The sequence below is a fragment of the Ammospiza nelsoni genome, chromosome 2, assembly GCF_027579445.1.
Source record: "Ammospiza nelsoni isolate bAmmNel1 chromosome 2, bAmmNel1.pri, whole genome shotgun sequence".
Taxonomy (NCBI): domain Eukaryota; kingdom Metazoa; phylum Chordata; class Aves; order Passeriformes; family Passerellidae; genus Ammospiza; species Ammospiza nelsoni.
This window is the reverse complement of record NC_080634.1, coordinates 47,465,914-47,490,259: the sequence shown is the minus strand read 5'-3', so window position 1 is coordinate 47,490,259 and position 24,346 is coordinate 47,465,914. Positions and strand designations below refer to the sequence as shown.

Here is a 24,346-nt window from a genome sequence, read left to right as displayed (position 1 = left end):
TGTCACTGTAGCTATTTAAAAGTGCAATTTAAAATTATTTTTAATGTTATATGGATTGTGATTTATTTTGGAAATTGTTTGAAATTTGATGTTTTCTTTCATTTGCTAATTAGAAATTTAGCTTTTTGTGGGACTCTTGCACATTTTGCTGTAAATGTGATTTTTTTTTTTTGGTAGCCATTGTCATATCAGAATAACATAGTACTCCTGGGCTGCATAGTGAGTAAAACTCACTGCAGTGATGTTATAAATCATGACTGTCCATCAGATTTTACATTTAATTTCTAATACAGTGATTGCTCTTGATTGTGATTCTGAGTTAGATATTTAACACCATGACAAGGTAGTATACATTAGCTAATGTCATGCTACTTTCTCTCCTCATTCTCATTGTATATATTATGATTTCAGCAGTGTCTTTTTTTGTAAAGGGCAACTTCTTACTGTGCTTGGACAGCACTAATCATGATTAGAACTTGATCCTGATTTTGCTTATTGAACTAACTGTAATCCAGCTAGCTCACAGAGGCCCCCCATCCTGAGGAGATCCTGTTGGCTCTAATTTTTGAGAAGTCTTCTCCTCCTCCCCTTTATTTCCACTATTGAAGCAACTAAGAATACTAACGCTTCAGGGGGCCTCTCCTTAACAGTAATAGGTATCACACAGACTTGTAAATATTTGGAGTTGTACTATTCAGCTCATACATATAGCACAGCTAAGAATTCATAAAGGTACCGGTTGGGCAAGATCCATGTAAAAAACAATGTGAAGAAACAAAACAGAGTGTCTAGGAAATGCACACATTTAGTTTGTGTTGACATGTGAAAGTGATTGAAACTTCTATTTAAAGCTTATGCTCAGCCATGTATATGAGTTCTTAAAGGTAGAAGTGTTAGTGGTGTGCTAACAGGAAGTTCCTGCACAATTACTACAAAGTATTTGGATTTCACTCTTGAGAACCTTTCTTTGAAGGTAGGAGAACAGGCAATTTCAAGGAAGCATATTTTAATGTGCCAGGACCAGAGTGTGACATGTTTCCTAAAAGATGTATAGATCAAAGGAACCATCTGCAGAAAGCAGATGCAGATAAATTGAGGTGAAAATTAATTTTTACAAGTTTCTATATAGATCAAGAATTAGTAATAATTTTTACCTCTGAATTTTGAGGAATTATGTCTTAAATTCATGGAAACACTTTTGGGAGGTGATTTTGGGATCTTATAATTATTAAAGCTTTTGAACTTTCACTGGCCTTAAAAGCTAGACATACTCAAGCCTTTTTTGTAGGGATGTTGAAACTTTTCTTTGTTTTAGCTGTTGTGCTTAAAATCACAAGATAAATTTGGCAAAGATTTTTCTCTTACAGGTATTCTTTGCCTTTGTCTATGTAACATTTGTGTCATTTAAGTAGAAAAGAAGTGACAGCCTGAAAAGAATTTGCTTACAATGATTGCCATACACTTTTGGGTTCTGGCTTCTGTAAAACTCACTCATTTTAATGCTTTTCTTATAGATAAGTCTGCCATTTAGTACAGCATTTGGTGCTGATACAGAGGGTTCCCAGTGGATTGTGGGTTACCTTTTAGAAAAAGTGATCAGTAACCTGGCAGTGTGGAGTTCAGAGCAGGACCTTGCAAATGATACTGTACAACTGCTAGTAACATTAGTGGAAAGGAGAGAGCGGTAAGTTGCTATACCTCTGGAAGTCAAAAAGTTTCTTTTGCTTCCTTTAAAGTTTTTTGGCCACAGTAATCCAGATATAGGGCACTTCATATTCATGCCTCTGTAAATTACTTTAGTAACATACTATAACTACAAAAAATCACCACAAACTTGTCTGACAAGCTGAGGAGTGAGACCTGTATTTGACAAAACATCACCTAATTTTTATTACTGTTTAGAAGTGCACTCTCCTTCTCTACTTTTGTGTCTCACTCTTAAACAGTGAGAAAGGAAAACTCTCCTGGTCTCCACTCTTATTGCAAGGATTTTTATGTTGCTGTTAATTTTTTTTTGATTAGGAGTTCAGATACTGGCTAAGCCAATATGAAATATGTTTGTAAATCTAAATTATTTTTTTTAAATACAGGATTTTGTGGATTCAGTCAATTTTCAATAAGTTTTCTTTGATATTGCAAACTGCAGGAAGTTGTTGAATGCTTTATTTATGTCAATTGACATGTAATTATACATGCAATCATACATTCACGGTCTACTGAAAGACTGTTCAAAGTATGAGGATTTAAAATGCTTGAGGATTTTTCTTTTTAAAAAAATTAAACCCCACAGGAGCTAGTTTTGAAATAAATTGCTTATTTCATTATGAAGTAATGAGACTAAGCTTTTAATCCATGCAATATGTCCATTAACTCTTGTGTGTGTATGTGTGTAAAACTAAAGAACTTCCCTGCTTTTCTCCCGTATGGATTGATTTATTTTCAGAGTATATACTTTAGAAATCTGAGAGCTGAGGCATTAGTAAGATGAAAATCAAAGGGCAATTTAACCTCAGAATAAAGGAATTAAAAAAATATAGCAACAAAAAATTCTGGCAACTGCTAGAAACCTGATGTGCTCTGTTAATACAATTTTGTGAAGTCTTTAATTAATTTTTTTTCCCCTCTTTTAGGGCAAACTTAGTTATTCAGTGTGAAAACTGGTGGAATTTAGCTAAACAGTTTGCAAGGCGAAGCCCTCCTCTTCACTATTTGTCTAGTTCTGTGCAGAGAACACTAATGAAAGCTTTAGTTCTAGGAGGTTTTGCTCATATGGATACAGAAACAAAGCAACAATACTGGACAGAGGTAAGCTATTTTGATACTTCTGTTGCCTCCATATAAGCCAGTTAGTTTAGGGAATTTTATAGTGACACAAAATCAATTTGTATAACATATTTTGATATTTAATACTGAAGATTTTTTAAATTATTCTCTGTTTGATGGTCAATACTTGTATCTCTTGTCTCTAAATTGTATCTAAAATATCCCAACCCAAAATAAACCACTAATAATTAATTGAAGTATTTGTGAGACAGACAGTAGAGCAATGTGTTTGAAAAAGACTAATAGGGAAGATTAAAAATTTCCCTTGCACTGGGACATTTCTTCCTTTCATTTTAATTTTATGGTGTTATGATTTATTCTGTTCTCACTTAATGATAATGACAGTAAGTAAAAAGCTGATGTGGAACATAATGAAGAGTCTTGACCAGCTCTTTGTGCCCTGGCACCATTAAAGCTCAGATATTTAATACCAGAAAGGCTGATGCTAGAAAGTAGCTGAAATGATATCAGGAAGCACCATTTGACTTTGTGAAGCATTGACCTTCTGATAAAAACATGCTTTTATTGGCAGATCCCAAAATTAGAGATTTAAGGTAAAACTGCAATGCAGTGGAAGTAATTGGGAAAAAAAATCAACTATTTTTGTGGAAGTTTCTAAATTGAAAATACAGATGATGACAAAAGTGCTTTTGCTATTGAGAATCTTAATGTGGCAAAGATAGCTGTGAGCATTAATCTTAATGGTTTCATTAATAAGCTGTAACAATTTTTTCCACTCATGCTGAATTTGAAGGGAATAAAATGCTTTGAGCCAGAGAAAGTAATTGTCATTTGTTTAAACACTACAAAATTAGCTAAAATATTCATGGAGGTGCTCAATTTGACACCTGCCTGCAGGTCATGATGGACAGTGAGAGGCACTACTCACTGCCACTTCTGCTTGCATTAATGTGACAGATAATGACATAACTGAGCCATTGGAAACTGGAAGTGATTGCTTTTGGCGTGGCAGTACAAGGAGCAGTTTGCTAAGTGATTTAAACCTCATATCTCATATAATGATATGCTCATCCTAATGTGACTTTTCTGGAAAATTTCAAGGTTCTTCAGCCACTTCAGCAGCGATTCTTGAATGTGATAAACCAGGAAAACTTTCAGCAGATCTGCCAGGAGGAGGAAGTGAAGCAGGAAATCACTGCTACATTAGAAGCACTCTGTGGCATTGCTGAGGCTACCCAGATTGATAACGTAGCAATTCTCTTCAATTTCCTAATGGACTTCCTTAATAATTGCATTGGATTAATGGAAATATACAAAAACACACCAGAGACTGTTAATCTCATAATAGAAGTCTTTGTTGAAGTTGCACATAAACAAATTTGCTATCTTGGAGAGGTAAATTCAGCCAGGAGGGGAAGGAGGGGGGCAGAGTGTGTGTGCATGCTTGTAAATGTGTATACAGTGCTAGTCCTTAAACAAAATAAAATGTAGTGATTTTTATAGAGAGAAAGACTATATAGACATATCTGTTAAAGGATTCCCTTGTTTTAAAACATACACTTGCAAAGATTAAAAGCAGGACATTTAGACTGGGTTTTTTACCCATAAATTTAACCACAGTTCATCACTGGTCTAACTATGCATGGGTGGCAGAAGAAGACAGAATATGTTGTGTACTTTTTTATAACAATATCAAACTTCTCTGAAGTCTAGTCCAGGAGAATTGCAACAGTATTCTATGTGGCAAATGCTTACCACAGAGACACTGCTTTAGTCCTAGGCATGGCATTAATAGATCCCAAGAAGTTAACAGTTAAAATTGTGAGTTTGTGCATTGCACTTGCATCTTGCACTTAGCACTGTTGGCTAATTTTGTTTTCAAATTTGGAAGAGTTCCTGCCCATTCCAAACTGGGTATACACAAACAGTACACTGTTTGTGGCTCTAAATTTCTATATTTTAAAGTGTGTCCCAGGGGATTTTGTTGGTAATCTAGTTTGTGAGATTAGTGAGGTATGTCAGTCTGTCCCAAACCAGTCTTGTCTGGATTTTTGTTAAAACTGAGGAATTCAGAAAATTAATCTTTTGCTTTTTCAATCAGTATCACATCAATATATGGCTGTAAGTGTTCTTATTGTCTAAGGTGGCTGTTTCCTGATGATTTTGTGTACAATTGGTACAAAAGTGATCATACACTGAAATGAAAATCTTGAAGTATTGTCTACCAAGTAATGCCATCTTAAAACAAGATGTTTAGCTTTTAGCATGTGGATGTTTTCTTATTATGTAACATTGTTTTATAGGCCAAAGCCATGAACTTGTATGAGGCCTGCCTAACTCTGCTCCAGGTATATTCCAAGAATAATCTAGGTCGACAACGGATAGATGTTACAGCAGAAGAAGACCAGTATCAGGATCTCCTTCTTATTATGGAGCTTCTCACCAATCTTCTATCAAAGGAATTCATAGATTTCAGTGATACAGGTATTAAGGAATTGATAATTGATGAACTACATGTTGTTTTGTAAACTGTAAGAAGCATTCTGGGGCTTGTGTTCGGTTCATGTAAAGTAAAAGCTGAAGTTTAGGCTTGACTAGGTCAGGATATGGAAATTGCTATTTTAAGTAGCAAAGAAGGACTTTTCACTATATTCTAACATCTAAAATTATTATTGCTGTCATAAAATAAATTATGGATGTGTGAAACAGCTTGAAATCTGAATGTTGCAAGTCTGAATATGTTGTACCAGCAGTTTTATAACAAAAAGTGCATAGAGAAGTTGGCGTAGTAAAGTAGCTCAAGAGAGCAGATGGGTGGTCTTAGTACAGGATTCAACTTTTGTGAAATGTTGAGTCATTAAAATTCCATCATTGAGGGTCTTCTGTATTCCTCTTTCACAGAACATACCTTATGGTTTGTGGGTGTACTTAAGGGTTGCTTCTTGTATTCCAACCCATTACTTTCATTTAAAATTGCAGTTCTTGCAAATTACATTTGCATGGTTCATATCTCACCATGTTCTATACACTTTGCACAAATAACAAGCCAGGCAGATTCAGTTTGATACCAAGCATGTTTTGATATTCATTGCTTTTCTGAGGTATATATTGAAAGAGAGCATCCTGTACTCTGAAATCCAGTACATAATTTTTTTTCATCATGCATGCACAACATGAATACAGAAGCAGATTTAGACTTAGTCCATTGAATGGACAACCCAGTGCTTTGTAAAGTATTTACTTGGAAATCTGGATGTTAGTTGTGTGGAAAACACTTACCATGAAACAAAGTAATATGAATAAATGCAATGCCCAGAGATCAAATCTGTTGAGAATTTTCTACATACTGCTGTTGACTCAATGCAGGAATTATAAAAGTAAGGTCATTGCTAGTTGATGGGAAATGTAGGCCTTAACCTGTAACTGGAGAAAAGTTGACAACATCCTAACTGTGGAACTTTCTCTGTTAGCTCTCCCATTTTTTTGTCCTTCTGTTCATAAAATATATTAAAGCATATGTAAATATATAATATATATAAAAGGTATAAAAATGCAGTAATATTTTACTCACTCTGTGTTTATGTGTGCAGGCATGAAGCAGCTACCACTAGAAACCAATGCAATATTCTGTAATGGAAGGGAGCCCTCAGTATCTGAAGTGTTCTGGTTTAGCATGCCATCTGGTACAAGTGATTATGAAATGCTTAGTCCCAATGAATATAAATATAGAGTGATGTGACAGCCTCCACTCACTAAGGTTCTATTTTAATACAGTGCCTCACAATTTTATTTGGAGAGAGGGGACTAGTCCTATTTTTAAAAATGTCTGTATTATAAAGAAATGGGACTGTTCCTTCAATATATTTAATCTTCCTTTTATACAAAATATTTTTTTCTTTTCTGTAGATGAAGTATTTAGAGGACATGAGCCTGGGCAAGTTACAAATAGATCTGTATCAGCAGCAGATGTTGTCTTATATGGGGTTAATCTAGTTCTGCCTCTAATGTCACAAGATCTGCTGAAGGTAAGTATATTTTTTACACAGAGCTGCTAGAATATGAAAGCTTTGTAGTAATGAATTCCCCAGAATTTGTTCCTCTATGCATTCCGCCTGAGTTTTCTAGACTTCATAAATGTAAATAACTGTTCCATAGTTCTAAATACTCTTTGAAAACAAATACTGTAAGCTGAGAAAATGTATATCTGAAGGTTCTAAACAAAACTTTACTTCTAAAAGCAAGTCTGTGCAGATCAGCAGCCAAACCTGAAATGTGGCTTATGGAGTCCTTTGTTTAATAGTGTCAGAAATGTGACAAGAAGCATAAATAGTGATAGAGGTTAAAAGTAACTATTAATTTCCACAATACAGATGGCTGTCGATCATAGGCATGAGCAGCTTGCCAGTAGAACAGTAAAATATGAAACAACGGGACAGCAGCATTTCATTGCTGCACTGTGTTCATGTTTTACTTGGAAGCAGGGCAACACTTCAGGAGGGTGTCACAGCTGTCCCCTCTCCACATGCTTTCTCATCCAGTAGCTCCTGCTGAGCACAAGATCCACATCCATTTTAGATCAGACCAAAGTGAGGGATCTACCCTGGGAGCCCCTCAATTGTGCTCCAAATGCTCACGAGGCTTTTACCCCACAGGATTAGATTTGTCTGTGTCCAAAATAAAACTCCTTTAAGTTGTGTAGAGCAGATGCCAGACTGCCACCATCTACTGTTTATCTTTAGGAATCATCTTTTATTGTACCACAGTGTTTGTATTTATATAAAGTTGTAGCCATTCTAATGACTCAAGTTTCCTGCTAAAATTCTTTTCTTCAGTGCACATCATCAGTATTGTCTCTTTGTACAGTTGAAAATTATGCCAAAACAGTTACGTGATTGAATCTAAAAATATCATGCTTTTCTTTTGACAGTTTCCATCTCTGTGTAATCAATATTATAAATTAATCACTTTCATATGTGAGATATTCCCTGAGAAGATTCCACAACTTCCAGAGGACCTCTTTAAGAGCCTAATGTACTCACTGGAGTTAGGGATGTCATCGTATCCTTTATAGCTCTTGGAAATGTTTTTTAAAAAAGATCTAAGTTGCTTTTATAAGGACCTGTTAAATATATCTTTTTTTTTTTCTTTTTCCTATCAATATCTGCATGTATAATTATATATCAGTAATTGACTCTGCTCTCTGGGGATGGAGAGTTTCACTGGAGTGTCCACTGAGATTCCAGCATTAGCTGAATTGCCTCCAACTTGTGGTGCTTGGGCGCAGCCTTTAAGTAGCTTAGCATGTAAGTTTTTTCTGGCAGCCATTCCTGCCTCCTCCATTACTTCATTTCAGAGTGGGTAACTTCATAAGCCTTCAGCTGGTATCCCAAAGCCATTCCTGAATTAGTCTCTCAGCTGGTAATATAAAACATTGCTGTTTGTTCTACTGGGCTGGCTCCAGAGCATTTCCTGTCAGGGTGCCAATGGGCTCTCCCTCTCATAATGGGAGTACCATTTTCACTAATCTGTGGCACGTGTCAGAAACAGATGAGCTTGACCATAAGGGACTCTTTCTGAAAATGTTATGTCAGAGAGGGTTATGTTACCTTAGGGCATGTAGCTAATAAAAAAAGTAATGAAGCTGGAATCCTTTCCCCACACTTTTTTCTAGGATTTTTTTAATTTGATTTTTTAATTAGCAGCTTTGTAGTGAAGAGAAGCCTTGAAACATACAAGTATTTCAGATATTTTCTACTGTCACAACTGGGTAGTTTGACCACCATTTAATTGAAATTTGACTTCAATTCTTTAACATCCATTATCAGAATGAGCTCAGAGGTTTGCCAGCTCTGTCTGGAGGCTGTAACACCATTAGCAGAACAGTGTGCAAAATCACAAGAAACAGATTCAACTCTTTTTCTAGCAACAAGGCACTTTCTTAAGGTAAGGCATCTATTTTTCTTGTTACTTTGTTTTTTTGCATAAAAGTAGCATCCAGAGGCCAAACAGTGATCATATCCAGATTAATCAGGATAATACATATAGTAAGAAACAGCCTGTTACCTAGAAAAAAAAAAAGTGTCAGTTTAAGAAGAAAGAGGGCATGAAGAACTGAAGGTTCCAGACTAGAGTCTAGACAAAAGAGGATGGAAGTGTAGAGGGAACTAATCTATTTTTGCCAGTAAACAAAAGACCTGAGTCTCTCAGAATGGAATTTTTATATCCATGCTCTGCACTTGAGATTGACAGTTTTAGCAGTTCCTGGTGAAGCTGTGAACAGAAGGCTTCTAGAATTCTGTGAATTGGAGGCTGGGTAGAGTACTGAAAGAAGAGGCATGAAAAAGAGCATAGCTGGGAACTAGAAAGGAAATGCTGTCAGTTATTCAGTGTATCTAATGAATTATGCATTTTCTTAATTCAGTGTCACGTTCAGTACTTACTTTTAGGACCATCCGCTTTAATGAATTTTGGAGTGACCTGGTAGCAACTGGGTTCCTACCAAGTGGCAACAAAGTAATTGTGAAATCTGTGTGCTTGTCTTCTGATTTTGAATAGGTTTCAGTTTTACTTAAGATATCTTTTCTTACCAAACTGACTGGGGTTTCTGAGGATTCTCATTAAATGCTTTCATCAGACAAGCTGAGAGAATGAAAAATTAGTATAATTTTGTCATTATGTATCTTCTAAGTTAACATAGTTTCATTCCTTATTACTAAGTTTCCACTTAAAATTATAATAATCCTCTTTACTAATCTCTTCCCTGTTTGACTTTCTGTGAGCTATAGGAGTCTCCAAAACTTGAGGAAAAGTTCTGTATTTTATTCTGGAAGAGCAAAGGCTTTTTTCATTATTTTTTCTGGTATATCTGAAGCTTTTGGAGAAAAATACAAGTGATGTCATATTTCTCTGAAGAACAGTTGTTATAAATCAACAACAGGTTCCAGTGGTTTGAGATGTGAATTTATGCTGTTAAACTGAGACTGGGCTTCTAAAGTTCTGGTACCTAAATCCAAAAATAAAAAATGGGGACAACAAAGCAAACAACAACCTTGGATGTTTGTAATAAATGTTCATTGTTATTATCAGAAGTGAAGATGAGCTTCAGCAGCAAATGTTGATAAAGTGGAAAGTTAAGTTTACACTTACACAACTACTTATCTTTTTTGATTTCAGATAGTTTTTGATATGCTGGTACTTCAGAAGCACAATACAGAAATGACAACTGCAGCAGGTGAAGCATTCTACACATTAGTGTGTTTGCACCAGGTATGGTATTCAGACACACCCTGAAAAGAAGTCATTTGTTAAAGGAGAGTGGTTATTACTTGTGCACCTGAGAAATCACGGAGTCATTTGGGTTGAAAGGGGGCATCCTCAGGAGGTCAGCCTGTTTTAGCTGCAGGTCTTTGCATTTGTCCTTGCTGAGTTTCACAATTCTCTGTCAGCTCACTGCTCCAGCCTGAGTGTTTTTAAATGTCAGTCCTGCCCTTGAATGCAATGGCTGCACTTGCCAGTTTGGTTTCATCCCCAGACCTGAGAAGAGTGTATTTCCCCTCCTCCTCCAGGTCACTGATTAAAATATTTAACAGGACAAGGTCCAGATGAGAGCTCTCACCCAGTAAGACAATAAAATCCTACCTTGGTTGCAAGGGTGCAGTACACAGCTGCTGATGACCTTCTTACCTTAGGTATCCACTGCACTTGTCTTAGCCATTGATGTAAGTAATTTTGTCTAAGAAGACAGGTTGGTAAAGCAGGATTTACTTGGGTAAATCCACACTAGATGTTCTCAGAACCACAGAATATGCTGAGTTGGAAGGGACCCATGAGGATCATTGAGTCCAACTCCTCGGCCTGCACAGGACCGTCTCAAAGAATCACACCATGTACCTGAGTGCATTGTCCAAACACTTCTTGAACTCTGCCAGGCTGGTGCTGTGACCACTCCCTGGGGAGCCTGTTCCAGTGCCCAAACACCCTCTGGGTGAAGAACCTTTTCCTAATACCCAACATAAACTTCCCCTGACGCAACTTCAGGCCACTCCCTTGGATCTTTTGACTTTCACATGCCCAGAAATAACTTCCAGGAGTACTTGCTTCATGATTTTCTTAATAATTTGAAGATGATAGATAGCAGCCAGTAATGAATGACATGAGCCAGCTTTCTGATCCCTTGGACAGATTGTCAGGTCTTATGAGCTTGCATGCACCAAGATTTCTCAAGAGATCTCTGGGTTGATCCTCTTTGCTATGCACAGTTTGTCTCCTCCTTGGACTCTGTCTCTCACAAAGGTCTGGTAAAACCTGTCAGTGAAGACCAAGGCAAAAGAAAGCATTGATTATTTCAGCCTTACCTCTTGTCTACTATCATTAAATCATCTATTCCATTCAGCAATAGAATGCATATTTTCCCTTTTCCTTCTTTTACTCTTAAAGTACTGGTAGAAGCTGCTTTTGTTGTCTTTGCTGTCCTTTGCTAAATTCAGCTTTAGCTGAACTTTATTTTTCTGTCATTGTTCTTGTCCGGACAGTGTTTCTGCTGTCTTCCTTTCTAGCTCAACCTGCTTCTATTTCCTGCATGTGTTGCCCTTGTGCTGGAGTTCAGTCATTAAGTCCCTGCTTAGCTGAATCAGTGGCCTTATTGTTTTCCTCTGTATCTGTTCTTGTGCTTGGAAGAGGTTGTCCTTAGGACCTGTCAGCTCTCTTGAGCTCTTTTTGTCTTCAGAGTTCACTCCCACAGGATCCCACCTATCAGTCTTGAAGAAGGTGACATCTGGACTCATGACATCCAGGTGTCATCCAGGTCCTGTGCTTGTCTGCCCTCTTTCCTCGCTTTCCTCTGAATCTTTAACTCCACTATTTAATGATAACTGAAAGGCTGGCATTAATTACTACATCCATGACCAGCTCTTACTAGCTGTGAATAGCAGATGCAAAGTCACACCCCTGGGTAGCCCATCTGGTATGTGAGCAAATGTCAGGGAGATAATCTCTTGTAAGTCTGATCTGGAAACTTCCTCAAGTTGCTTTAAGATGACTAAAAGCCCTGTTCTGGGGATTTGTAATGAGATCTCACCCCAAAAGATGTCCTCTTTACTGCTTCTCCTCTGATCATGATTCCTAAGCACTCAACTAGATTGCTGCCCAGTCTGTAGAAAACCATTTTTCATTTGAGCTGCCTTTGCACAGAAGTGTCAATCTTCTGTCATCTTCTGCCCTGAAGAACTCTAACAAGCTTCCGCCTGTCCCTTGGAACACTCCAGTCATGCCACCTGTCCCACCACATATCAGTGCCTGCAGTAATGTTGCAGATCTGAACCTGCACGTGAAGCTCTAGCTCCTTCTGTTTCCAAAGTTGAACATACTTCTACACAGGCATTTGAGGTTGGTCTCCTTTCAGCCTGTTTCATCCTTTGAGGAGCACTTTTAAACCCATCACATTTGTGTTCTTTGTGCTCTCAGTCTCTGTTTCTTTACTCATCTGCAAGTTGTTACCACCATCCCTCAACAAGCCCCTTAAAGCCCTTCCTGCCAGCTTGGCAAGCCTTTGGCAAAGACATTGCTAAGCCACTTTGTCCTATGGATCCTTGCTCTTGTTAGCAGCCTTATCCCTTAAAGAGGGACTTGTGAACATGTAAAAGAAAAGGGCCCTGTGATACCACCCACAGGTGACAAATTCTCATTGTGTCTACCCTGACCCAACCCTTCATGGGTAGAATGGAGGGAACTGCTGTTCTGACTCCTGTGTCCTTCACACGTGCTCCCAGAGCTTAGTCCCTTTGGACTTGCTTCAGGTGTTTCTTTGTCTTTTTTTTCTGTCTAAATAAGCATGAGAATAAGTAGGGTACTCTTAGAAAGGAATCTAAGCTCTCTGTCCCAGGAAAGGAACCCTAGAAAATGGAGAACCTGTGGGAGGAGATGGTTGGCATGGAATGTGGGACAGGCATCAAGTCCAGTCTGCAGGAATAAGCCTATGCTAAGAAAGAGCTAGAAGGCTCTTTGGCTTAAAATTCTCATCTTACTCTGCACTGCAAAGCATTGTGCCTTACTTTGAAGACTTCTTTAGCCTTAGAAAATACTCATCCTGGTTGAAGGATTTTATCTGGTTTAGAGGTAGGTGAAAGGCTGTGAGGACAGGTGAAGAGGTACTGATAGTTTTCTGTCACAGCCTTTATTGTGGATCATATTCTGATGGGAGAAGTTGTATATATTGTATCTCTCTTTTTTTTTTTAATGTTTGTTTAACAGGCTGAATATTCAGAGTTAGTTGAAACATTGCTATCAACTCAACAAGATCCAGTAATTTACCAGCGGTTAGCAGATGCCTTCAACAAGCTTACTGCAAGCAGCACTCCTCCTACACTGGACCGTAAGCAGAAGATGGCCTTCTTAAAGAGTTTAGAAGAATTTATGGCAAATGTTGGTGGACTTCTCTGTGTAAAATAAACAACAAAACTCTATGCCTAATTTAGACCCTTTCTGCAAAATGCACTGAGAAATGCTGAATGCTGACTAAATCTTATACCTGTCTCTGGGTTCTTTGCAGCCATCTCGGATTCTAGAGAGCCTGGAAGTTTGAACATAACAACACAGAATAGGAGAGGTCAACTTTGAATCAGCTTCTGCTATTATGTGTTAGCTGCAATCTGTCATACTTGGGTGTGGAAGAGAATGAACAGAAAATCTGAATTGAGTTTTTTTCCATTTGTGTGCAAACAGATATGGGCACAATGAAATAAATGCAGTGCCTTTCCCCCTGCACTGGTTTAAAATATGAGTGGTCATGTAAGCATACAGATTTCTTTTCTACCCAAAATCATGTTAGAGTGTGAAGCAGATACATATAAAGCTCTAAACAGTTTAGCTGATTTTAAGCTTTATTTTTCCTCTCTTAAAGTTTGAGTTTGTGTTCCAATGAGGAAGAAAAACCAAATGGTATTTTAACTTGTGTTTAGTTCTGTTTTTCTACATCAACCTTACATTGCAGGTTTAATGCAATGCAGGTTTTTACATTATGTTCTGCTGCCTAAAGTTCAGAGAAAAAAAAAAAGATGTATATTTTTGTTCCCCAAAAATGAACTTTAGGAACTGTAGCCATTTCATTGCCTTAATTTAAAAGAAAAAAAAAAAAAGGAAGCTCATATACTTTAGGTAAGAACTTTAAGGCAAGATTTGACTCTTGAGAGTTGGTTTAGGATGTTGGCACTGAGCTGCTGTGTACCTGTTGCAGCCCTTCATGTTGATGTGTTGTTTTGGAATGAGTGTCTAATACAAGGTTCATGTGTAGTTTTACTTTCAGTATCTGTCTTGATTCTCACCTGGGTTGCACGCAACTGCAATGTGTTTCTACACTGAACTGTTTGCTGAAGCAATAACAACCCAAAAGGTGTGAATTACTGACAAACTTTGTAAAGTTGGGCATTAGCTAAAACAATTATGCTAGCACAGGAGCATCAAACTCTTTTGCTCAAACATGTCTATTTGACTCCAGTGGGCAAGGGTAATTGGGAGGTCTCTGCTGTAGGAGATTTTTGGTTTTTGCTGAATCTAGTCCCACCTCTGCAGAGCTCTCCCAGCTGCTCTGCTCTTGCTTGGTTTTTTATATCAGCACTTTAGCTTTTATCATAGCAGAATATAGTGCCCTGATTATATAGAACCAACAAGGGAGAGCAGCACATGAATATGAAAGCAAGGCCTGCTTTGTCTCTTGTCATGAGCCAGAGGAAACTGAAGCAAACACAAATGCTGCATGTCTAGTAAAATTATTTTTGTGGAAATACACAGAGGCAGAAGTGGGCCCTTCTGTTTAAGACCTCTGCTAGATTATGCTATTAAGTATTTCCCATGTGTTTTTACAGTTTATATAAAAAGTCTGATATACACTTTTATATGGCTACATATAGCTTCGTGTTTGCAATTCTGTGCCATTCTTCAGCTATTCATCTCAAAATTAGTCACAATAGCCAGAATCTCACAACAGGCACAAACCTCTAATACTGTGCTATGAGTGATCTAAGGTTTGTTGGGTTTTTTGTTTGTTTGATCGATTTTTTTTTTTTGTTTTGTTTTGGTTTTTGGCAGTGTTTTGTTTTCTTGTTTTCTGTGGGGGATTTTTTGGGGGGTGGTGGGGTTTTTTTGGTAAGTTAAATTCGTAAGTGTCTCAAGCATGGATCCACAAGGCCAAAAATACCATCTCTTTATTATACTTTTAATTTATGTGAAAACTGGGCAAGAACAGATTTATACATTACAAAGTGACCATAAAACTTCATAGATAATAGTGTACCTTCCCAGATAGTATTTTATTTCTAAGATAACCTGCAAAGCATTTTAGAACAGGAGAATTGCTCTCAATTTTTTCTTTAAACTCTAGTGCTTTTCTTTAAAAGATTTCTTGACTGTGCACTTGCACAAAGTACAATGATCCTGGCAGATCATTCTGTTTCAAACTGTTGTGATGGCTGAGTTTTTATTTTTAAATTGGGGTTTGCTATTTTTGAAACTGCTTTTGGGGTTTTTCTGAGTTTGTACGTTGGATGGGGCAGAAGTTCTGAAACTTCATTTTTTTCAGATGAAGGGCACTGAAGCTTGGGAACATCAGCAGCAGTAGGAGCTGCTGGTTTGTTATGATGTGGCTGATGTCAGGTATCTAGACTGAAGTCTTCAAAAAGATCATAGCAAATATTCCATGTTTTGGGTCTGACTGAGTAACTGATACACTCAGTCATCCTTTCTTTTATAACTAGCTCTGTCACTATTGTTTTATTAATCCTAAAACTGGCTCACTATTTAAAAATATTTATTAACTTTAAAGAGTTGGAATCTCTTGCATATTGTGATGAACGGGAGCACAAATTGAGTTTGTATTCTGGGCAAAGTAATGTGCATATGCATTATTTTTCTTTTCAGGCCCATTGTGTTGTAACAAGCAGAAACATACAGCATTTCTGAGTATCAAGACTTTACCTAAAGCATGAACACCCACTTTCAAAGACTAGTTTTAAAGGTGGTTTAAAAATTTCTTTTGCCCTTGTTTAAAAATAATATATGTTAAAGCAAAACTGTCCTAGTAAGCGTTTTGGGGATTTTGGTAATTTCCTGCTTTATGTTACACTTGCCTGTTTTTTAATTTTCCTTTCATTCTCATATATTTAACAGAGATCTTTCCATGCCATTTTATGTTTCTTTTTAATGCTAATATGTCTCTGCTTAGTGACATCCATGAAATGGTTGCAAAGGTTTCTGGAAATAAGTCCTGTTCATTCATACTCTTCCTGGTGACTGCTTCTATCCAAGCTATTTGACTACTGTATCCTTTCTGTACCAAAAAAAAATAGAAAAAAAGAATTTTCTGTGATCATCTACACATCCAGTTGTTGTAAATCAGGGTGTGAAAGCACATTGAGGTCCACAGGAAAGACTCAGACTGTTTGTAGTGAACACTGAGAGATGACTCGACATAAGTGTTCTGGAAGTTCTATAGCATCATTGCATTAATTTTCCATTCACTGTGGAGAGTGAATAATGGTTCTAAAAATGCACCTGTTTTTTGAAGGAAGAAAAAAGGCAATTCAAACCAAGTTATAAATGCTGCATGATACTATTGTAACAAATATATTTGTCTAGACTTTCCTTGCTGAAACAGATTATCGGACCAGTGTTTTCATTCTGAGACTGGCTTCTTTTCTGTTTTGCCAGCTCCTTCCCCACTGTAATAGTTCTAATGCTGGCATAATAATTTTGTTCAACCTGTAGTTTTGAACACTGACAAGCATCGAGTTCAATCATAAAATTGAAGGCCTTGTTAAAAGCACAGATACACAGCGACAGGAGAAGGGGACCGGATGCATGAAACTTCCACTTTCGTGTGTATTTATGCCTTAATTAGCTTCACTGAATTACCACCAGAATCTGCTACTTTTTGCCCAGAGGTTTGTGTTTCACCATTTAATGGTAAAGGGCTCATCTTTTTTCTCAGGAATGAGAAACTTGTTTTCTCAGCATGTCCAAATCCTACTAGTTGAAAGAGAGAGGTTTAAATTGGAGTCATCGCTTTCATAGTGAGAAGAGCTCACTAAAGCCCCAGTGTTTACCTGGGCAAATCCCTTTATGTCTAAGCCATGTAGTTCTAGAAAATAGGCTTGTTCAAAGCAGTCAGTTGTCCATTTAAAATCTAGTTCTTTAAAAGGGAAGGCAAATTCTAATTTGTGATCTGTAAAACTATTAAAAAATATAAATTTGCAGCATTTTGCTTGTAAAACACTTCAAGTAATTTCAGGTTTGGTTAAGTGATTACATAAGAAGGGGTGGGTTTTTTTATGGAAGTAGCTTGATGAATATAAGCGCAGGAGTAGGAGCCAGGCTCCTCTAATTTTGTAATGTTTATTCACAGGATCCTCTGTGGCCGTTGGCAAGTCACTAGAACTGTGTTATTGTTAAAATAGCATTAACACCTACCTACCTCACAGGGATGTTGTGAGGATTAGCTTATGCCTATAAAATGCTTTGAGGATCTGAGATGCTATGTAAATATTATATACTTTAATTTTAGTTTTGTGAGGTGTAAGATTTACTGTAATGAAAACAGAAGATTTTCATAATGGTAAAGCCCAGTAGAGGCAGCAGTGGTGCAGTATTCCCAGGACTGATCTACTGCAGTACAGTAATGCTTGCTGTAAAATTGTCATTATTTCCATTACAGCCAATTGAAATGGCGCCTTCTTATATAAGGTGAGATTCCCCACCAGTGTGCCTCAGTTCTGATCTTCAAAGAGAGAGGACAGTTACTGGTTATTCAGGCTTTGGTGCCTGTGCTTGTGACAAGTGCTGCTTGTGGTGGTTGGGTTTTGTTTGGTTTACTTTTGATTTTCTTTACATTTTTCTGCAAGGAACAAATACCACATGTTTCTCCCATGTCTGTTCCAGTCACTAAGTATAACCAAAGCCTAATGATAACAATTAAAATTTAAAGAGCCATCCCCGTTCCCCTGCCCCTCATAAATTTGCATTTGAGTAGCTTGTGCTCTGTTTTCAGTAAATTAATTAATGTTTTCTAGTTCTGATAATGAAACAAATCATGAAGTGTGTTTTGCTCTAGAGCCTCAAATTCTCAGCTGTCTTATAGAGCCCTTTTTTCAGTATGAGATTTCTTGGGGCCCTAGAAACTGAAAAGTAAGATACCTCTGGCTTTCCCTTCTCTTCAGTGAATTAAAATTTATTCTGATTTTCATTTCTTCCCATTCCCTACCCTGCTTTTCCTGTCCTTTTAAGCTGCTGTTAAGCAGATTGGGAAGGCCCTTCCAACCTCAGAGGAAGATACTACTACCCATGTAATTTTCCAATCTGTTACAGCTTGACACTTGAAATTGATAAAAACCTCTCTAATAGTATTCACCACACATTTCAATCCCCATTAAACCATTCTGGAGTTTTCAATTAGAAAAAAAAAAAAAAAAAAAAACCCTATATTATTTGTTTTCTTTAAGCAAAATAAGAAACCTCCATGCAGTGAACATACAGTTTTAAGGCAATAAATGCTAGTACTGCTGTTGGTCAAGTGTATAAATATTTTAAATGTGTCATTCAATGCCGTGTTGAGCTTATATATTAAAAACACAGGGATTGAAGTGCTAGTTGATTTCAAGTATTGTTTTATCTGTACAGTTGAAGATATGAAGTTGCATAGAAGTATTTCACGTTTTATTGCAATAAGACTTGGGAAATGGCTGTGTAATCAAGCCTTATCATGACTGAATTTTCAATTTTGCAATGATCACTTTGTGTATTACGATCCATAAGCAGGAAGAGGATAAAATTGTTTTCCACTAAAGACTTTTTTATTTTGTTTTGGCCACGTGTGATTTGTGTGTATTCTTGTTTAATATTTTTCTAAAATCTCACCTGTGTTGAATCCCTGAAAAAGCATTTTCTTTCAGTGGAAACATAAATAGCAACGTTATAAAATCTTAGGCCACACCTTTTGCTCTTTGGCTACAGTGAATGCACAGTAATTAGGTTAAAAGTTGGTGGAGTAACTTTAATTTACATCAGCACTTACGGCATGAGTTTGTCCATCAACAGAAAGTGTGATTAGGGGTGCCACTGCAGTATCTCACACTGGACTGCAATTACCAGAAATAACTGTGAATGTATAATCAGATTAATCTTTTCCCCCATCTTCCAAAAGAAGTTTTAAGAGTGACTTTTCTGGTCATTATTGGTAGCATTTGTCTACTCAAAAGGAATACTGATTTCTGGGTCTTTAATTTGTGTGTGTGTGTGTGTGTGTGTGTGTGTATTTCATATAAACAGTTTTTATGATGGTATCTGGCACAGAAATGTTCTCCAAGCTCATAATCTGTTCCTATGTAAGGAACATCTAACAATAGCATGTTACTTCATGGATATCAGAAAAGTTCAGTTACAGGCAGCAGTTCCTAATGTGCTATAGTGCAACTACATTTAAATAAACTACAGCTATTTTCTAGTGTCTCCCTCTTACTTCCATGCACTCACATCATTTAGATAAGGAAAAAAAAAAGCTTCACAAATCCTGAAAGTAAAACTACGCAACAACTGTGGTAGTGACAGCTTGCTATATATCTTGGCTGTATGTATCACTAGAACTTTACTGGTTTCAAAAGTAAGATTATGCAGTTACATGTTTATATTAGCATGGTTTCGTTCAGTGAATATTTTGGAGAGGGACAGAAACATTTAAGGTAATTTTGAGGAAATTCCTGAATGCAATTGGTAAGACTAACAGCAGCGTATCCAAGAGTCTTTCATGTAGAAAATGGAACAATTCTGCTTTACCTTAAATATGAGTTCTGGAATAAACTTGAATGATTTGGGTACAAGGCCTTTATTCACACTTGTTTGTCTAAGTATACACAAACCCCATCAATTTTGCCTTTTTGAAACTTACATTGGCTTCAGTTGTGAGTGATGGAGTTGGTGGTGGATTTCTTCGTTCAGTGATTTGCCGTGTCTTACAAGCAGAGAAGTACAAAAGCACAACCCTCCGAGTGGAATTTGCCTGGACAGCCAACCAAGGAGCAGGTTATACATGAACTAGAAGAGGGAAGGAGAACGAGAAGAAAGTGATAACTTTGCCATCTTATCCAGAGAAAGAAAAACAGAGCAATCTGAAAGTGTAATTACATAATGTTTAACATGACATCTTGAAAGGGATTAGTAAAAGCCTGACATTTTATCAACAGATTTTTTGGGGGAAAGAGTACTGTTTTTGAATTCTGAAATGAAATGTGATACTATCCTTGTAAGTTTTGTTAAATAAATAATAAATTCCACTTTATTTTGGAAAACATTCCAGACAAATCTATATATCCAAAGAGAACAAAGAAGCTACCCACTGTGACGGATACATAATTCATTACTAGTTTTTCTGCTGCCTATATTTGAATCTTGTGGAACAGCTGTTTTCACTTTAACATCTATTAGATGGTATCGGATTTGGTTTTCCTGACACACTGTTGCCTTTACAAGTTAGAGTAAAGCGAAGCTGTGGGTGTGATGTACTTCCCTTTTTCTTCCTCTCTCTGTCTAGCCTACTGTTAATGGTTGTAAAGACAAATATGTTTGATTTGCTTTAAGTTACTGTTTTGGATGCTGCGTTTAGGTTTGTGGCATATTCAAACTGCTTCCCATCTCTGTGTTCGGTGTTCCCTGAATGAAAGTCATTGCTAGACTCCCACACAAGTATTGATTTGAAAGCTTCACTGGTAACTTGGTTTAATAAGCTGTCAGGACATTTGCTTTGGTTTTGGAACTGCACCAATACTACTAGTGGTCTTTTGTTCATTGAAATGATTGTTGTAACTCACAAAAAAAAAACAAACCCCAAAGCCAAAAGCCCACCACCACACTGTGGAATCTCTAGGAAGATCACTGATGTCCTCACAAGATCAACACTACTTTGGGGAAGGCTTATATTCTTCTGCCACTTTAAGGAAAGACTGTTCTTCTGAAGTACTTTTTGCCTGCTTTTAGGCTGTTATGCACTTTCATGATTTCTTAACAAACTACTGTTAAAATGTACTGTAAACATGGATTTTGATAAGCGCACATGTATTTAAACAATTCACTCAGCCTCAGGAAAGCTGGAAAAATTGGATACCTGTTTTGTATCTTGGTTAAAATGTTTGTTACCTGCATCTCTTAAGATGGCCAGATAATGTCTAGATCCTGCGAGTGTAACTATTTAAGATACCAGTATAGTCTGTAAAAGGAGGACAGTGTAATTTTGCTTTAGGGACAGAGAAAAGGGTGTCCTTCTCTTATTTTTCTTAGAGGTATATATATAGTCTGAATTGGAGTTTCAAAAGCAGAAAGCAGTAATAAACCCCATTTACTGTTCAGGAAAAGAAATGTTTTCTTTCGTAACACTATCTGATTTCTATTTTCTTCCTTCTCCTTAAAGAGTGTGTGTGAAATAAGTGCAGAGGTATGTGTAGGAAAAACTGTAAAAGCTGCTGCTGTACATGTTTGCTACTTGACTGCATTTTCTGTTCCACTTTAATTTTACTGGTTTTGCTAAATATATTTTATATATTTTCCTTCCTGCTTCTTGTGATGGCAGAGTGATTACATCTTTGCGGGGGGAAAGCAAAAACAACCATGACAAGGCTTCGGGGCCAGACAATGCCATGATGGTTGGATGTTTTCATGTGTCTCAGGACATTTTTAGAGAGAACTGTGTAAATCATAAGCCTTGGTAAAATATGTGGGGATGTGAAAATGTACAGAAGTGTAGTTACTGGTAATTCTGTTGAAGGGTTGGGTGGGGTTTTTTTTTCAAATACTTGTAAATTCTGTTTGAAATGCCAATACCAGTAGGTGGTATTAAGTGACTAGTGGTCACTTACGTAGAGCATTTTTCTGTCTGAAAGCTGTGGCCCTCTGTGGATCCTGAATTACTTCCAAGGAATGCACAAAGCCTGGCAAAATAGAAAGAAGTCACAGGGATCCTGTATCACTGTCATGTTTCTAAGATTTCTGTCTCCATAGAGAAAGAGTTGGGACTCCATGAACTACTTAAATATTAAAGCTTACTTCTGTACTTGAATTCATAGAGTGACTGCAAGCTTTGAAGAGGCTGACTGGCAGTCTGTCCTTCCATTGTGCCACAGGGTCTGTTTCTCCATCTATAGGGGGAACAGCTTGGGAGTGAAAGTAAATGTGCAGCAAGCTTTGCTTAGAAAGAGGGGGTGTTGCAGGCTGTTTTCTAAGTAGAATATTTTCACTTTGCTGTTTTCCATTATCATTAATAACTAGAAATTATCCTTGTATGGTTGTAAAGCATTCGCTGCCTTCCAAATCAATGTGCAGTTGGTTTGCCAGCCCTAAATATGTTGAGGGGTTTTTTTTTGTGGGAGTTTTTGGGCTTTTTTTGTAAATAAGTTAATAGAAGATTTTTAGGCTTAATGGCAACAGGAAAGATTCTACAAGTAGAATTTAATAATCTATTTTCATATTAATTAAAGCTGATTATACTTTTTCATATGGCTGCGGGTTGTGCTACAGTGAGAACAAAAGTGGAATTTCATTAGCAGAGAAAAAATGCAACACAGTAAAAATAAAAACTCAAACTCCAAAACAGAAATGCCTTGTGAGTAACAAGTTGCTATTGCTTTCCAGGCTAGAACTGTATTTTTAAACACTGTTTCTGATCTAGCAAATGCATTAGTGAAGAGGCAGTGATCTATGTCATCAGGTTTGTCTCAAGGACACCAGTATCACTGCTGTGTGACATGGGTCTGTCAGGGAAAGGACAGGGGAGATAGCCTAACTGGAAATACCTATCTGCAAAAAATATTAGGGGACAATAAAACCCAATTATTAATAAGAAATTTCTTTCAAGATGCACTTTACAGGTATTCTTGTGTTTATGTTTCATTTGTCCTCGCATCCCAAATTGCAGCCAGAGATAACCTGGTTTTATTCCTTCCTACAGGGTCACTTGAGCTCCTTTGGGGCTTTGCTTCTAGAACTGTCTTGTAACAGGATTCAAGCAAGGGCTGTGCTTGCTGCCAAGTAGTATCCGATATCATAACCTAAATAATGTCACCCTGTCAGCCCACCCCCAAGCCCCCAGACAGCCATGTGCCCTTATGTGATCTGTCTAACCTTTCTGGTGAGGAGGGATTGCTTGCCAAGGGGTAATCTGCTGCTCTGGGAAATCTGGACTGAGAGTGTGTGTCATCCCTGTCTCATTTCCACTTTCATTATCAGCCCTGTGCAGAATGTTTTTCATGTAAAATACCTTACAAACATGCATGAAATAGGACAATGACTGAGAGTGTTTGTCATCCCTGTCTCATTTCCACTTTCATTATCAGCCCTGTGCAGAATGTTTTTCATGTAAAATACCTTACCTTACAAACATGCATGAAATAGGACAATTACTGAAGTGTCACTTCACTGTAGTACCTAAACCAATTTCTTGCTGCCCTCAGTAATGCTACACAGGTATCAATATCAAGACTTGTCACTTTCCACAATGCAGGGAAAAGGGGTTGGTTTGTTTGTTTTAAATTACAGCAGTGCTGGTAGCATGAATAGATATGGATATCCACCATATGAGACAGTCTCCTGTGCTGGGATGAAGACTTTTTTTGGCGAGAACTTTCAAAGACAAAGTGGGTAATGCACTGAATGTCCAGTGATCCAGACTGCAAAGGAGTCTTTTAAACCAAATGAAAATGCCCACAGTTCTCTACTGTCATGAAAAACCTTATTTCCACATGAGGGATGTTAAAAATATGGGGATCTGAAGGAAAAATTGGCCAATTCCCACATCCTGTGGTGGCAAGAAAATTTGATTCTCTGCTGCATATGTAAGCTGTGCTCCAAAATATTTTATCAATAATTTAGTATTTCTGTCTTCCAAAGCAGTAGTTCTGCTCTGTTCATTAATGCCCAGTGCTGAGCCCATGACTTTCTGTTCAGCCACAGTGAAATGTTGTGGCAGATGAAGACTGAGCAGGCTGTAGGTAAAAACAGCAGTTTCTTACTCAGCTCACTGCTGATATTCTGGCTCTGGAGAACCTGAGGACAGTCTGCTGTTGGGTTAAATAATCTGATGGGCAACCTCCTATGGGTTGGATTCTAGGAGAGTCATTGAGTGACAGAGACAACACTATGCACACGACTTTTCCAAACATCGAGCTTTATAAAGGAAGAATGAGAAAAATGGGTGAGCTTTTTGTTTTGGGGCAGTGAGATCATGAGACGTGCCAGATAAGCATGTTGTGCCTACACATGAGAAACAGGAAAATGGGAAGTTTTTATGACCAAAGGGAAAGATATAGTGGATTAAATTTTCCCCCTCTGCTTTAGTGAGACCCCACCTGGAATACTGTTTCCAGCTCTGGGGTCCCCAGCACAAGGACCCCGTCGGAGCAAGTCCCAGGGAGGGACACCAGGGATTAGAGGCAGGGACTACCTCTCACATGAGGGAAGGTTAAAAGAATTGGGATTGTTCAGCCTGGAAAAGAGAAGGATTTGGAGTGACCTAACTGTGGTCTTTCAGTACCTCTAG

The 24,346-nt window shown here is 37.5% G+C and overlaps 1 protein-coding gene across 1 annotated transcript in view; it reads left to right on the top strand.

Annotated features, from left to right (window-relative positions):
* XPO4 (exportin 4) overlaps window positions 1–13,558 on the top strand; it is a 72,120-nt gene extending 58,562 nt beyond the window's left edge. Inside the window, exons 15-23 of the mRNA XM_059466912.1 lie at window positions 1,515–1,684; window positions 2,631–2,805; window positions 3,886–4,179; window positions 5,088–5,268; window positions 6,691–6,809; window positions 7,712–7,842; window positions 8,610–8,727; window positions 9,958–10,050; window positions 13,033–13,558. Coding sequence (XP_059322895.1) covers window positions 1,515–1,684; window positions 2,631–2,805; window positions 3,886–4,179; window positions 5,088–5,268; window positions 6,691–6,809; window positions 7,712–7,842; window positions 8,610–8,727; window positions 9,958–10,050; window positions 13,033–13,230 — 1,479 coding nt within the window. The 3' untranslated portion in view covers window positions 13,231–13,558. The remainder of the gene's footprint in view (window positions 1–1,514; window positions 1,685–2,630; window positions 2,806–3,885; window positions 4,180–5,087; window positions 5,269–6,690; window positions 6,810–7,711; window positions 7,843–8,609; window positions 8,728–9,957; window positions 10,051–13,032) is intronic.
* The last annotated feature ends 10,788 nt before the right edge of the window (window positions 13,559–24,346 follow it).